Source organism: Pelophylax lessonae (genome assembly GCF_965119305.1).
Source record: "Pelophylax lessonae genome assembly, chromosome: 3".
In the NCBI taxonomy this organism is placed as follows: domain Eukaryota; kingdom Metazoa; phylum Chordata; class Amphibia; order Anura; family Ranidae; genus Pelophylax; species Pelophylax lessonae.
Window position 1 is genome coordinate 472,472,566 of NC_138770.1, and position 15,825 is coordinate 472,488,390.

Here is a 15,825-nt window from a genome sequence, read left to right on the forward strand (position 1 = left end):
AAACCTGGGGACCGTTAGTAAAAATAATATAGAAATATAAGGCACGCTGTAAAAGCACCCCCCAAAGCTGTCACCTGGGAGATATACCACCCCAGGACTCACCACCAAACAATTCAACAGGGAGAGAGAGAGCGAGAAAAAGCGCCAACAGCTTGCAGAACGCCGATCCAGGGGAAGAAGAAATAGCAGAGCTGACACTAGAGGCCCCCTGCTGAACAGGCTTCAAGAAAATGGCCGCCAGTATAACATATAGGAGCCACCAAAAACATGGCCGCTGCCCCTCCTCATATAGTCACCGGCGAAATGGCAGTGCCATGCGATGAGGCACGCTATTCCCGCCACACAGGGACCCTAAATACTGACAGCAGCTAGGGGGGCCTACACAGGAAGCCCCCTCCAGGGCACAAAAAAACCCACAAACAGCCAGAGGAGCCATTGACAGCGCGCTCTCTCCCCCCTCCAGTGACAGCTCACCCACACCACACAGAGAATATTGCAATTAATAAAAATTAAATTTCTCCTTATCCTTAAAAGGGGACAGGGAGGGGGTGTGCTAAAGGTCCGTTAGTGAGGGGGGGGGGGTTGCTGCTGGGTAGGAAGGACCTATGGGGGACCTACCGACCCTGGGAGGGACCCACGTCCACCCCAAGTTTTCCCGAGGGAGAGGGGGCACTACCCACCACTCCGGGCAGAACACCTCCCCATCTTGGAATGGGGGGTGCTGCAGCCAGAGGTACACTGCGACTCAGGCCGCAAAAAGGTTGTATGCGTTCTCGTGAGGTGTCGCGCTCACAGGCATTCTACGTCCAGTAGGGCTATGTCACGGCCGATCTAGTGCAGAGCTGAGGCATGCACGCGCTCGCTGGCCAGGGGACCATAAGGATCTAGGATATCCACTGCGTCACCCAGTCCGGCAGTTGATAGTAGTTCTCACAGGAACAGACTTGATTGTAGAATAAAAAACAACAAAAGTAAAAAAGGTCAGTTTAAAAAAGGAAAAGAAAGCCAGGACCAGAGATCCCAGCAAGGAGCTAGGTCCTTACTCCTGACTAGGCAGAAAAAAAACTGAGTTTGTAGAGCAGGAAGTGGTAGTTTACCACTGGGACTGCCCTATAGGCGTAGTCAAGCTTTGTTAACCCTTTTCCACCTAGTGTCCTACTCCTAGGAAGAGCAGCATAACCCATCTGTCATAGAAGATATGAAGCTGTGTCAGTCAATGAACGAATAAGAAATATTATTTTAGGTTCTACACAAGCAAAGTATTTATTCAGAGATGATTAATATCACAGAAGCAAACATCTGAACATGTATATATACCTTGAAGACCGTTTAAAATAGAAGCGATTTCTAAAGGTTTCAGCAGACCTTGTGCAGAATTTTGGCTATCATTACAATCAAAGGAGGATTCATTGTCACATGACTGGTATAAAGGTCTTGAAAAGAGTTTGCATTGCTTTGAAATGTTTTCATCCTTGTCTGACATGGATCTGTTACGACCAGCTTCACATTTATTCTGGAAAAAGATGACATAACAATTATCTACATTTTTGAAGGAAGCACTAAAGACACTGATAAAAACACTGAAAGGCAACTTCACATGCTATGAGGTCATACCATACAGCCCCTCCTCCTACTCCAGAAATCCTCATTGTGCACATGGCAACCTTAGTCCATCCTATATTTGGGTCCATACTGAAGGACATTCAATTTGCCTAAAATGAAAGAGGCCATGGCATGCAAGCAGTAGGTGCAGGGCTAAGATGAACTCAGACAATTTTCAGTTATTGGCTGTGAAGTGGCAGGCAAAGGCCACACAATGCATATTTCAAGAGCAGGACCGAAGGTATTTACTTCAGGGGCTTATGTTGAAGGGAGAGGGGAGGGAGCTGTAAGGCACCACTTTATTTGAAGTTGTCTTTAACAGAATATACTGTACATACATGTTGCACTACCATAATCTTACAGAAGAAATGGTTTAAACAATCAAGGTAATTGATGGAAAAAGTACACAAGCCCTTGTTTGTAGCTGAACATTTTTTTAATTGGCAACAGTTATTAATGCTTGATGTAAATAATTGTATCAATCTGTATTGTTTTTAAATTTTTAAACATAGAAACATAAAAAAAGACGTCAGTAAGCGCCGGTTCACATTACCGCGACGCTACTTGTAGGGGCGACCTCCGAGATCGCGGTGCGAGCAGCGCGCCGCAACCTCGGAGCGGCCGCCACGGACTTCATAACATTGAAGTCTATGGCGGTCGCCTCCTGGTCGCCCCAAAGAAGCTCCGGACCCTTTTTCTAGGTCGGAGCGACTTGTGTCGCTCCTATTAGAACAGGTCCGCAGCTTCCCTATGGGAGGCGACCTGCGGCGACCTGTGAGGCGACCAGGTCGCCTCACAGGTCGCCCCAGTGTGAACCGGCACTAAAAGACTAAGTAGTCCATCAAGTCTGCCTATTTTTTTTTATTTTTAGTTAACTTTTTTGTCATAGTATAGATCTATGCTTGTCCCAAGCATGTTTGAAGCCATTTAATGTTGACTGTCTCACTATCTCTGCTGGTAATGAGCAACCAGCATCAACTACCCTTTCAGTAAAATAATACTTTCTAAGATTATTTTTGAACTTTCCTCCAATTAGTTTAAGGTCATGTCCCCGTGTTCTTGATTTTAGTTTTTTATTGATAAACTGCCCTCCTAAACCTTATTCACCCCCGTGATGTATTTAAAGGTTTCAATCATGTCCCCCCCTTTCCTTTTTTCCTCCAGACTGTACATATTAAGTTCTTGAAGTTGCTCTCGATATGTTTGATCCCCAAAACCTGGCCAACACTATATCCCCAATGTTGTACTTGCTCTTTTTTCTAAATTATTTTCCCTAGATGCAATATTTTACATTTAGAAACCTTTTAACTGCAGTCTCCACTGCTTCGACCAATATTCCAGCAGTGCCAAATTATGTTCCATGTTACAGACACCTCCAGGGATATCAAACCTATTACACACCTTTGTGTCATCAGCAAAAATACATACCTAGCCCAACAAACCTTTAGTTAGATCACCTATATATGCCCACGGGCAAGGCTCCCGGCCCTGACGGGTTCTCTATCCTTTATTATAAAACATATGTTGACACTCTGTTACCGCACCTGGCCTTGTACGTTAATCTTCTCCCTGATGGGGGCGTCCTTCGCCCAGAGACGTTGCATGCTCATGTTACTGTAATTCCCAAGGAGGGCAAAGATCCCAGTCTCTGTAGCAGTTACCACCCCATTTCCCTCTTAAATATAGACGTAAAGGTCTATGCTAAAGCACTCGGGGCTAGGCTGCTCCCATTTTTATCAGATCTTATTGACAAAAGCCAAACGGGTTTTATTTCTGGCCAAGAGGCCAGAGATAATGTCTCCCGTACGCTTTCTCTGTTGTCCCATGTTGGAGGGACCTCCCAACCCACCCTACTGCTTTCCACAGATGCTGAGAAGGCGTTTGATAGGGTGGACTGGGAGTTTATGTCCACCCTCCAAGCTATGGGCGTGGGTCCCAGACTCCTTTACATGATAGCCGCCCTTTACCGCTCCCCCACTGCGCAGATTTATGTGAATGGTATCCTTAGTTCCCCTTTTACGTTATTTAATGGCACACGACAGGGATGCCCTTTGTCTTCCATCCTTTTCGTTGTTTCTTTAGAACCCTACCTGGCTCATATTCGAGCTAACCCCTCTGTTCATGGTATTATTATAGGACCTTCTGAAAATAAATATGCAGCGTATGCCTATGATATTTTATTTTATGTTCAGCAGCCCCTTATCTCTCTCCCCAATCTCCTATCAGAACTCCATAGATATAGCTTTCTTTCTAATTTTAAGATAAATCTATCCAAATCGGAGATCTTGAATGTTTCTGTTCCCCATTCTGTGGTTGACAGACTCCGACCATCTTTTCCATTTGCGTGGCAATCTTGCTCCCTTAAATATTTAGGTGTCCACCTCACTGCGAACATTTGTGATACCTCGGTGGCAAATTATGTTCCTCTCCTTAATGGAGTTAGGGCCGACCTGAGTAAGTGGAATCATTTGGCGACCTCTTGGACTGGGAGAGTGAACGTGGTCAAGATGAACGTGCTACCCAGGGTGCTCTTGTTGTTTCAAATGTTACCTTTTAATGTTCCAAAAAATTTTGTGAAGTTACTATCCTCCCTAGTGATGTCCTATATCTGGTGCCGATCAGCCCCCTGAATAGCTGGAAATAGTTTGATGCATGCCAAGATGCATGGGGGACTGGCGGTGCCAGGTTTTGAGAAATATCTACAAGCATCTATTATGACCCGGGTCCTGGACTGGAAACATAACCTAGGTACTAAGTTGTGGGTGCAGTTAGAATATGATCTTGCTGAGACTTCTTTGTATCGTCAACTTTGGATTCCTCCTAAGTGTAGAATTTACTCACCTGGAACGTCTCCCTTATCCACCTCTGTTTTCCATACCTGGGACACATGGCACAAACGTTTCAAGCTACACTACAATTCACCCTTGATGCCTCTCCTAGGCCATAATTATTTAATCCTGGGCCTGCATGATCTCTCTTTTCAACATTGGCTGCCGTATTCTACAAATACTCTGTTACACCATGTCTCCTCCCCTCAGGGAATCTTCCCTGCATCCACTTTTCCTCATCACTCTGCATCGTCTTTTCGAGACCTTTGGCAATATAACCAACTGAGGCAGTTTGTCAAAAGCCTTCCACAACCCCTACGTACTCTGAGCTCACTGAACCCGGTAGAAAAACTCCTGGTCTCTGATCATCCTCAAAAAGGTGCTTTGTCCCAAATGTATAAAGCGCTCATCGCCATGGAGCCTATCCAACAGTTGCCCTCTTTGCAACACTGGGAAACTGACTTGCAACTGCCACTCACGGACTCCGTGACTAATTCTATACTTACCCTTTGCCCCTCTTCTGCAATCTCTGCTAAAACAGCGGAGATGAACTACAAACTTCTTATGAGATGGCATTTTTCACCGGTGAGATTGCATCGTATGTTTCCTTCCTCTTCCCCTCTGTGCTGGAGGGGTTGTGGTCAACCTGCCACACATGCTCATATATGGTGGTCGTGCCCGATCATATGTACTTATTGGTCCTCGGTGCTATCACTCATAGAAATTATCTAGGGTTCCCCTATTGCTGCTAACCCATGGTCTGTCCTATTTCATGGTACGACGGTCCCGCCCCATAGGTATAGAAGGTCAATTACACCTCACCTCCTCAATGCGGCTAAGGCTCTCATTCCTTTATATTGGAAGAATCCAGGGGCTCCACCTATAGCTCTCTGGCTGCGTTCTGTTGACCATACGTATCCCCTGGAAGACATTACCTACGTTTTCAGGGGTCAAGGCTCCCAGGCTTATAAGATGTGGGCATGCTGGCTTGCCTTCACCCAATCTAAGAAATACACTGAGCTTTTAGATGAGTAGTCATGATCCGTGCTATTTTGTGATGTTGCAACTTTTTGGTCACACCATAAGTCCCTCTCCTTCCCCCCCCCCCCCCCAACCTTTTTTTTTTTTTATTCTCTCCCCATCTTTCTTTGTTTTTCCCTTTTTCTCGTTCTTTTCTTCTTCTTTTTTTTGTCGCCTGCTGTCTGTCCTGTTTGTGGCTGTGGGCTCTCTGCCCTTGGTTTTTTAATACCTCCTGTCAGCTGTGTTGACTGATAGGCGAACCATCTTGTCAGGTGTATTGGGGTGATTAAAAATTAGAGAAAAAAAAATGGATTTAAAAAGCCATGTATATTCCATCTTATGCATATATAGATTTTGAACAGCACAGCTTCCATTTTGTTTAAGGTGAAGGGAAGTTCATATGTACTTGTTAAAGAAAATTTCTCTTACAATAGGGTCTTATAATTTCAGCAGATATTTCTGTATCTATGTAGTCATAAATAAGTGGAAAACTGACGGTCTTTTAGATAAGACTCAGTCAGCCTGTGTAACGTTCATGCGTTTTTGTTTGCGGATGGATTTACAGCTGCAGAATTATTACACTCAGTAGCCTTGTAGAGAATCTGTTGAACAACATATCCAACTCTCAGGACTTCATCACCGTGTACAGTCTGTTATATACTATATATATATTAATAGATGTTTAATGGAGGGATAGAGTATATGAGGATATATAGATGAGAGACAGGCTATTGTATGGTGAGCACTAGAAGTAGTATAGGAGAGTTGCAGGTGATGGTAAGCAGATAGGTTCTGATGTCAAGTATAGTGCAGATGGTAAGAGGACACAGATGGAGTATACTTTAGACAGAGTAACCTAGTGCAAGGATAGTTCAAGGTAGTCCCAAGAGCTAACAGTCTTATGCAGATGATAGTGAATAGATAGATACAGATAGTCTTGGTAATTGCAGTAGAGGACAGTAGGAGATTGGTTAGTAAGAATCCCCTGCGGGGTACTTATCACTTAGATAGGTTAGGAAATACAATGTCCAGAGGAGAGGGGTGATCCCGTAGCGGGATACGGATCACCAGCGAGGTTTCCGGCTTAGTTCAGCAAGGAAGGTATGTCAGCAGCTCCAACTTCTCAGGCGTAGGTGCGATGAACATGTGGGTTTGAACGAGCGATGAGTGAGAGCAAACCGGCGATTGAAATAGCCGCTCATAGCGGCGCTCGGCAGTGATGTCATCCGGTCTTAAAGGTGTATGCGTCCTTTGTATATACAAGATGGGACGCAAAGAGAGGAGAAATATAGGAACAAGGGTACCATAGGTACCGGAACATTACAGCCTGACGCTGTACCAGATGTAAGGGGGTGATGTCTCTTTAATTGTCTGTATTTTTAAAGATGAACAATAGGTTCATTTACACTATATATTTTTAAGATACATTATTATGTGTGAGAAGATATTAGCCATAATTATGTCATTATATTATGTAAGGCATATACATATATATTTAGGAATGTTATATTACATTTTGGGTTTATATTCTTACGGTAGTAGTCTTACTTAGAATACATTTCTTTTAAGTGTAAGAACATGTGTATCTCGTCACTAATTACCTCATTTCAGAGAAGTTTGTGTTTAAGTGTTTAAGGTATCATAAATACTACAAACCAGACGCTATGTCTGACAGTAATGGCAGAATTCAAATAATTAATGGACTTTCACTAGCAAGAGGTCAATAAGGTCATCAGATAAGGATATATTCTAATTATTGTTAAATACAAAATCGAATGAACGGTATAATACTGCCCTCTTTGGATGAAATACCAAATGCAGTCTTGGGGTAATTTAGATATTTCCAATATAGAAATATTATATTGTATTAAAAATATAATTATTGAAATGGCATTACTTGCCAGGGTGAATGATGGAGATTAGATGGACATTTATGTATGTACTAAGAGAATGGACAAAGTTTTATGTTGTGTTTTATAGTTAATCTTGAACATAGAGAAATCATCATTTAACTTTATTATACAAAACATTGGGTTAATTATTAAAGAGGTGTGACTATGACCTCACCAGTTAAGGTATAGAATATCCCAACCAATGGGGATAGTGTTCCTCCCTCTGGGTTTATCTTATGGTAATTTTAATAGCCCTTTGTTCATACCATATAAAAGAGAGAACCCAGATGTGAGACAGGACACATGACATTGCCGAACATACATCACACATACATCACACACACTACTACATCCATTTATATACTCATCCAGACATACTCCATCTTGCTCCATCATTCATCTGAAACTTTGAGGGACGCCAAACGAAACTCCTCCCTCACTGTCCACCATCTTAAGAAAGGCATCCATCTTAGGACTCTGGTAATGACCATTTGCAGCTAGCAGCCATCTTAAGTGTGGTAAATATAATCTTGCTATGTTATTTGATTTTATTCAATATTGTTTATTTCCCTCCTTTTATGTTTTATATTTAAGGGTAATAAGATTACAATCCCAGCCGTATAAACCATAGTAGATTTTTCTCTAAAAAGCTGATTTTTGTTTTCATACATTTTTATTAATATCAGATTTAGCGCATTATTTGCGATTTTAAGTCTTCCGTTTTGCATGGCTTATTCTCACTCCATCTGCAGTGAAGTGGCCTTTGGCTATGCGATTCTGTCACGGAACCATGAACCAGACGTACAACAGATAAGTGAAAATAAGAAAGCTTTATTGAAAAACAAGCTATAAAGCAAAAGTCCAAACGGATGGCGAAACCGATGCAGAGTCTTTGCGAAGCCAGGGGTCAGGAACCAGCAGGGTAGTCAGACGAAGCCAGGATCAGGAACCAGCAGGGTAGTCAGACGAAGCCAGGATCAGGAACCAGCAGGGTAGTCAGACGAAGCCAGGAACAGGAACCAGAAGTAGCAGCAGTCTTAGAAGCATGTGAACACAGGAGGACCAAGCAGGGAACTGAAGTCACAGACCTCCTATATATATGAGCTAGGCATCCAGCTCCTCCCAGTAGGAAGGAGGAGCCGCAGGGTGGGAGGCTACAAGAAACCCAGAAACCAAGATGGCCACCAGCACATGTCAAACGAAGGAGAACAGCAAGAAGGTAAGACCATGACAGTACCTCCCCCTCAAGGGCCCCTCCTCCGCGGAGTAAAGAACGGTTTCTGAGGGAAGCGTGCGTGGAAGGCTCGGAGCAAGGCAGGAGCATGGACATCTGCGGAGGGAACCCAGGAACGCTCCTCTGGACCATAACCACGCCAATGAACCAAAAACTGCACCCGACCGCAGACCAGGCGTGAGTCCAGGATATTGCTCACCTCATACTCCTCACGATTGCCCACTCGGACCGGACGAGGCAGAGGAACCGAGGAAGTGAAACGATTACACACCAGAGGCTTCAACAGGGAGACATGAAACACGTTGGAGATCCGCATGCCAGGAGGAAGCGCAAGGGCATAGGCTACCGGGTTTACCCTGCGAAGCACTCGGAAGGGACCAACAAAGCGAGGCGCCAGCTTGGGAGTGGGCACTCGAAGGTTGAGGTTGCGGGTGGACAACCATACACGGTCTCCGGCCTGGTAGGAAGGAGCAGGCGCTCGTCTGCGATCAGCCTGGAGTCTCTGGCGCTGCGCAGAGACCTCAAGGGACTTCTAAATCTGTACCCAAGAAGCACGTAGGACGGAAAGGTGATCCTCCACAGCCGGAATATCCTGGGGAGAGAATACCTCCGGTAACACGGCAGGTTGGAACCCATAGTTGGCCATGAAGGGAGACGTCCCAGAGCAAGAGTTCACCGCCGTGTTCCTGGCAAACTCAGCCCAAGGCAGGAGGTCAACCCAATTGTCTTGGTGATCTGAGACATAGCAACGAAGGAATTGCTCCAAGGCCTGATTGGATCGTTCTGCGGCCCCATTGGACTGAGGGTGGTAGGCCGAGGAGAAGGAGAGATGAATCCCCAACTGGGAGCAAAAGGCGCGCCAGAACCTGGACACAAACTGACTCCCCCGATCCGACACAATCTCCTTGGGCAAACCGTGCAACCGGAAGACCTCCCTGGCAAAAATCGTGGCCAACTCCTGTGCAGAGGGTAACTTCTTGAGAGGAACACAGTGGCACATTTTGGAAAACCGATCCACAATCATGAGAATGACCGTATGGCCTCGGGATGCAGGGAGGTCCACAATGAAATCCATCCCCAGGTGTGACCATGGGCGCTCCCCGGTGGCTAAGGGTTGCAGAAGGCCCAACGGAAGGTGCCGAGGGGACTTACTCTGGGCACAAACGGAGCATGCCGCTACATATGCGGCGATGTCGGAACGTAGGGAAGGCCACCAGAACAGACGTGAAACAGCCCAGGACAGCTGATTCTTTCCAGGATGCCCCGCGGTCTTGGAGTTATGGTAGGTTCGCAACAACCGAGTGCGCAACTCCTCAGGCACAAAACATCTGCCGTTGGGTCTCCCAGAGGGAGCACCAGATTGAGCCGCCAAAATCTGCTCACCCAGGGGAGAGGTCAGGCTGGTGCGAATGGCAGCCAGGATCTGATTCGGAGGTATGACCGAGGTCGGAATCGACTCCTCCCTGGACAGGTCGGAGTACTGCCGTGATAAGGCATCCGCCCTGATGTTCTTGGAACCGGGTAGGTAGGAGACCATGTAATTAAAACGTGACAAGAACAGAGCCCATCTGGCCTGACGTGGTGTCAATCTCTTGGCCTCAGAGAGGTAGGTCAGATTCTTGTGGTCCGTCAGGATGAGGACCGGAACCACCGAACCCTCGAGCAAGTGCCTCCATTCTTTAAGAGCCTGCACGATGGCCAATAACTCCCTGTCACCAATCTGGTAGTTGCACTCCGCGGAAGACAGTTTCCGGGAGTAAAACCCACAAGGAAGCAGAGGACCCTCTGGTGTTCTACGCTGAGACAGAAGGGCGCCTACTCCCGTCTCAGACGCGTCCACCTCGAGGACAAAGGGCAACCCAGGGTTGGGATGCGACAGAATCGGAGCCGACACAAAGGCGGACTTTAGAGCCTCAAAAGCTCGGATGGCCTCGGGCGGCCAGACCTGGGAATTACTGCCCTTCCTGGTCAGATCCGTGAGAGGCTTGGCTAGCATGGAAAAGTCCCTGATGAACTTCCGATAATAATTGGCGAAGCCCAAAAAGCGCTGCAGGGAGCGAAGACCACTGGGCTGGGGCCACTGTAAGACAGCCGAAACCTTCTCAGGATCCATGGAGAACCCCTCAGCGGAAATGATGTAACCTAAGAAGGTTACCTGGGATCGGTGAAATTCGCATTTCTCAAGCTTACCGAACAGCTTGTTCTCTCGTAACCGTTGCAACACTTGTTTGACATCCAGAATGTGGGTCTCCATGGACTCAGAATATACCAAGATGTCATCCAGGTAGACCACCACACACTGCTGCAACAGGTCACGGAAAACATCGTTGATGAATTCCTGAAAGACTGCGGGCGCATTGCACAGCCCAAAGGGCATAACCAAGGATTCATAATGACCGGTCCTGGTGTTAAACGCGGTCTTCCACTCATCGCCCGCCTTGATCCTTACGAGGTTATATGCCGCCCTCAGGTCGAGTTTGGTAAAGACCGTGGCCCCTTTAAGGCGATCGAACAGCTCGGAAATCAAGGGTATCGGGTAAGCGTTCTTGATCGTGATGCGATTTGAGACCCCTGTAATCGATGCAAGGCCTCAACTCACCGCCCTTCTTTTTCACAAAGAAAAATCCAGCCCCTGCCGGGGACGAGGATTTGCGAATGTGTCCGCGTGAAAGCGCCTCCCTCACGTACTCCTCCATGGCCTCATTCTCCGCTACCGACAGTGGATAGACTTTGCCACGAGGAGGAACGGCACCAGATTGTAACTCGATGGCACAATCGTATGGGCGGTGCGGAGGTAGGGCAACCGCGCGCACCTTATCGAATACATCCCGGTACTCCTCGTATTCAGGGGGCAACAGAGAGTCCGAGGAAGTACACAGCAACTTGACAGGCCCATGGATGCAACTAGCCCCACACTGCGGTGACCACGAGAGGATCTCGGCCGATCTCCAATCGAAAATCGGATTATGCTTCTGGAGCCAGGGGTACCCCAAGACCACCGAGTAGTGTGGAGACGAAATAACCTGGAAGCAGACCGACTCTCAGTGGACGGCACCAATGGCTAACCCCACTGGAAAGGGTCTCATGAGTCACGTGTGGCGGCAGAAGGGGTCTGCCGTCTATCGCCTCAAGAGCCAGAGGAGAACCTCGAGCCTGCAGAGGAATGGAATTGGCGGCAGCGAACACACTATCAATGAACAAACCACCAGCACCAGAGTCCACCAACGCCTGGGTCGTCACCGAGCCCCCGACCCAGGAGAGGACAACAGTGATCAGTGGTTTGTCAACACGGGAAACCGGGGACGAGGAGACTCCACCCAAGATCTGCCCCCGACAGGATCTCAGGTGCGAGCGTTTCCCGGACGGTTCGGACATGCCAACCGAAAATGCCCACCGAGACCACAGTACATGCATCGGCCCTCGCGTCTCCGGAGTACCCTCTCCCCCTCGGACAGGCGAGCAAACCCCAGCTGCATGGTTTCACCCCCAGACAAGTCATCCCCAGGAGGCGTGGGAGGAGAGGGAGGCACGGGTGGGACAACAAAGGTAGGCGCCAATCTGTTAGGAGGCCTCCGCAGACTCTCCTTAAAGGAAGGTCTCTCCCTGAGTCTGGTGTCAATCAACATCAGGAAAGAAATAAGAGACTCGAGCTCCACTGGTAGGTCCTTAGCTGCAACCTCATCCTTCAAGGCATCCGAGAGACCATGAGAGAAAGCAGCGACCAGAGCCTCATTATTCCAGCCCACCTCTGCTGCCAGGGTATGAAACTCAATGGCGTATTCAGCTACGGATCGTGAACCCTGTCTGATGGACATAAGGAGCTTCGCAGCAGAGGCAGCACGAGCCGGCACATCGAATACCTTCCGAAGAGAAGCAACAAAACCGGAAAACTCGGCAACCACCGGATTGTTGTTCTCCCATAAAGGGCTGGCCCAGGCCAAGGCCTTGTCCGAGAGCAGCGAGATTAAGAAGCCCACCTTTGATCTCTCAGTAGGAAAGGCATGTGGCAGCAACTCGAAATAAATGCCCACCTGGTTAAGGAAACCTCGGCACTGAGTTGGCTCTCCCCCAAAGCGCTGTGGAAGGGGGGCAGAACCGGACATACCCCGAAACACTGCAGGCGCAACAACAGGTGTCGGGGTAGACTCTGGCGCAACAACCGGAGCGGCAGTAGGAGCGGGCCCAGGAGCGACAACCGACCCATCGGCAACGGGAGCGAAATGAACCGTGCGTTCAAGCAGGGTTTGCAACGCCACGGCGAACTGACCCAACAGGTGATCCTGCTGATCAAGTCTGGCAACCAGCGTGGGTAGTGAGGATGGCCCTGTACCGTCAGAATTCGTGGCCTGTGGTGCCGTGCGTTCAAGCAGGGTTTGCAACGCCACGGCGAACCGACCCAACAGGTGATCCTGCTGATCAAGTCTGGCAACCAGCGTGGGTAGCGAGGATGGCCCTGTACCGTCAGAATTCATGGCTTGGTCCTAATGTCACGGAACCATGAACCAGACGTACAACAACAGATAAGTGAAAATAAGAAAGCTTTATTGAAAAACAAGCTATAAAGCAAAAGTCCAAACGGATGGCGAAACCGATGCAGAGTCTTTGCGAAGCCAGGGGTCAGGAACCAGCAGGGTAGTCAGACGAAGCCAGGATCAGGAACCAGCAGGGTAGTCAGACGAAGCCAGGATCAGGAACCAGCAGGGTAGTCAGACGAAGCCAGGAACAGGAACCAGAAGTAGCAGCAGTCTTAGAAGCATGTGAACACAGGAGGACCAAGCAGGGAACTGAAGCCACAGACCTCCTATATATATGAGCTAGGCATCCAGCTCCTCCCAGTGGGAAGGAGGAGCCGCAGGGTGGGAGGCTACAAGAAACCCAGAAACCAAGATGGCCGCCAGCACATGTCAAACGAAGGAGAACAGCAAGAAGGTAAGACCATGACAGATTCGCAGACAATTGTGGTCTGTTTATATAGAACACTTACCTATGGTTTATGCTATACCTGGAGAAATGGTAATCTTGCTTTCGTTTTGCTTTCACTTTGTTTCAGTTTCACTTTCATTATTGAGCTAAACATCACATTGCATTGATTGTTTGAAGTTAGTATTTTCTGTAGAGTTATCTTTTTGTGTCATTTCTTGTTTGATCATATATTGTGAATACATGTCTGGTGAATAAATATTTTTGTGTATTCCATACTGTAGACTGTACTCACTAAGATTGGTATATGCTTTTAAAAAGAAATTAATCAATTAAAAATAATTCACTACATATTGATTTGTGGAAATAAGTGAAGATGCTCCTTCCTCACAGATCTTTGCTTATTGACATAAATAGACAATGTTATATTCAGAGCAGTATAAATATTCTGACATAATGAAGTACGAGCGCGAGTTATTATTAACTATTCTTACAATCTGATACATGGAACTGTGTTTATGCTGCCGCAGAGATTCAGGATCATGTAAGGTTTACTTGTTTGCCATGGGCTATGTATAGATGTTCACCAGTGGACGATGGAATTTCATGGTCCGTATATAATGGTTTTACTTGTTTAGTTTAAATGTTTACTGTGTATCAGATTTGTTAAATTTTCTAAAAAAAAATTTCTTCAATATGTAGGTTCCAATTGTTATCTAAATTTTGACAGACCTTCCCCCCCTCCCCCTTTTTTTTTTCTCTCCCTTCCCGTCAATTTTGGGAAATTTTCCCCTTAAAGGATTGATAATCATTACAAAGAAAAATGGATATAACATCTCAATATATACACACACAAAAATCCAATCATCAATTAAAAAACAGGTGATACAAATAAGGGGTAAAACCATTTTCCTAATTACCGAGGACACTGATAGACCCATAAAACATCTATGTGAAACCAGTGAAAAATCAAATGTGAATGCTGTGACACAATTGTGTATGAAAAAATATATAAATGCAAAAAATCTGATAAAATCTAAATATGTATAAACTATGTGTGAAAATTAAATGTATTGTGATTAAAGATATGGATAAAATTACCATTATTTAAAAAATTCTTTTTAAAATTGAAAATTTAATAACAAACTATTTCATAGTTTTATATTCACATAATCGGATTGTACAGATATCAATATATATATTCACTATTCCTTGTATTTTTGTATATTTTTTGTGCATTTTTTTTGCGCTTTTATTCTCATTTTATAATTGACACATATTATTAAATAATGGTAATTTTATCCATATCTTTAATCACAATACATTTAATTTTCACACATAGTTTATACATATTTAGATTTTATCAGATTTATTGCATTTATATATTTTTTTCATACACAATTGTGTCACAGCATTCACATTTGATTTTTCACTGGTTTCACATAGATGTTTTTTTTTTTTTTCAAATTAGTTTTTATTAAAGGTAAGAAAGAGTACAAGTAAGATACATACGTTCAAACATAGCCGCGTTGAAGCGTACAAAACCAAAATACATTAGGCTAGTGAGAAAGATGATTACAGTGCAGCAATATAACAATGCCAGACAGTAAAAACATTAAACATCAGATCTACTTTCGTCATCAAAGGACATTAAAAAGCAGTACGATCCTCAGAAGTGTTTGAAGACTACAGTAGATCCACACTCAGTATGGAACATCTCACAGCAGGGCAATGCTAGATAATGAGTAATGTAAACAAGGAGATAACTGAAAATAAACTATTCTCACTAAGAAACCCAAAAAAGAGGGGGCTTACAACACATTGGGAAAAGACATGGATCACATAAGGGGAGGACAAAGGGGCCAAGAGGTGAGGAAAGGAGTATCCAGGAAAGGGGGACTAGGAAGGGCAGGGCAAGATTCAGGGGAAGACAGTAGGAGCCAGCAGGCAAAGCTGGCCGGGCGCCTACCACAGAGCAGCAAGGGGAAAGAAGGGGGAGAGCAGGCAGAAGTAGAAAGGGAAAGAGGTCCGATGGATCCCGTGCGAGGTGTCGGCTGCATAGGTCGGGTGGGTCAGCAAGCGGCCCCCTGCAGAGCCCTGCCGTCGTCCGACAGGACAAACCCATTCCAGCAGCCCCACGTAGCCGTATAGAGTTCCCTCCTGCCCTTCAAGGTCAGTACCAGGTCCTCAAAGTCGTTAATCTGCTTGATTCTAGACAACCAGAGCCGCGTGGACGGCGGAGCGGTGGACTTCCAGCATGCACCTATGCAGGCCTTTGCCGCATTAAAGAGGTGGCGTAAAATCGATTTTTTGTAGCGGTCCGGTTGAA

General features: G+C 46.0%; 1 protein-coding gene across 1 annotated transcript in view; it reads right to left on the bottom strand.

Annotated features, from left to right (window-relative positions):
* ARID4B (AT-rich interaction domain 4B) overlaps positions 1-15,825 on the bottom strand; it is a gene marked incomplete at its 3' end in the record, with an annotated part of 1,242,797 nt that overhangs the window by 28,128 nt on the left and 1,198,844 nt on the right. Inside the window, 1 exon segment of the mRNA XM_082250934.1 lies at positions 1,318-1,513. Coding sequence (XP_082107060.1) covers positions 1,318-1,513 — 196 coding nt within the window.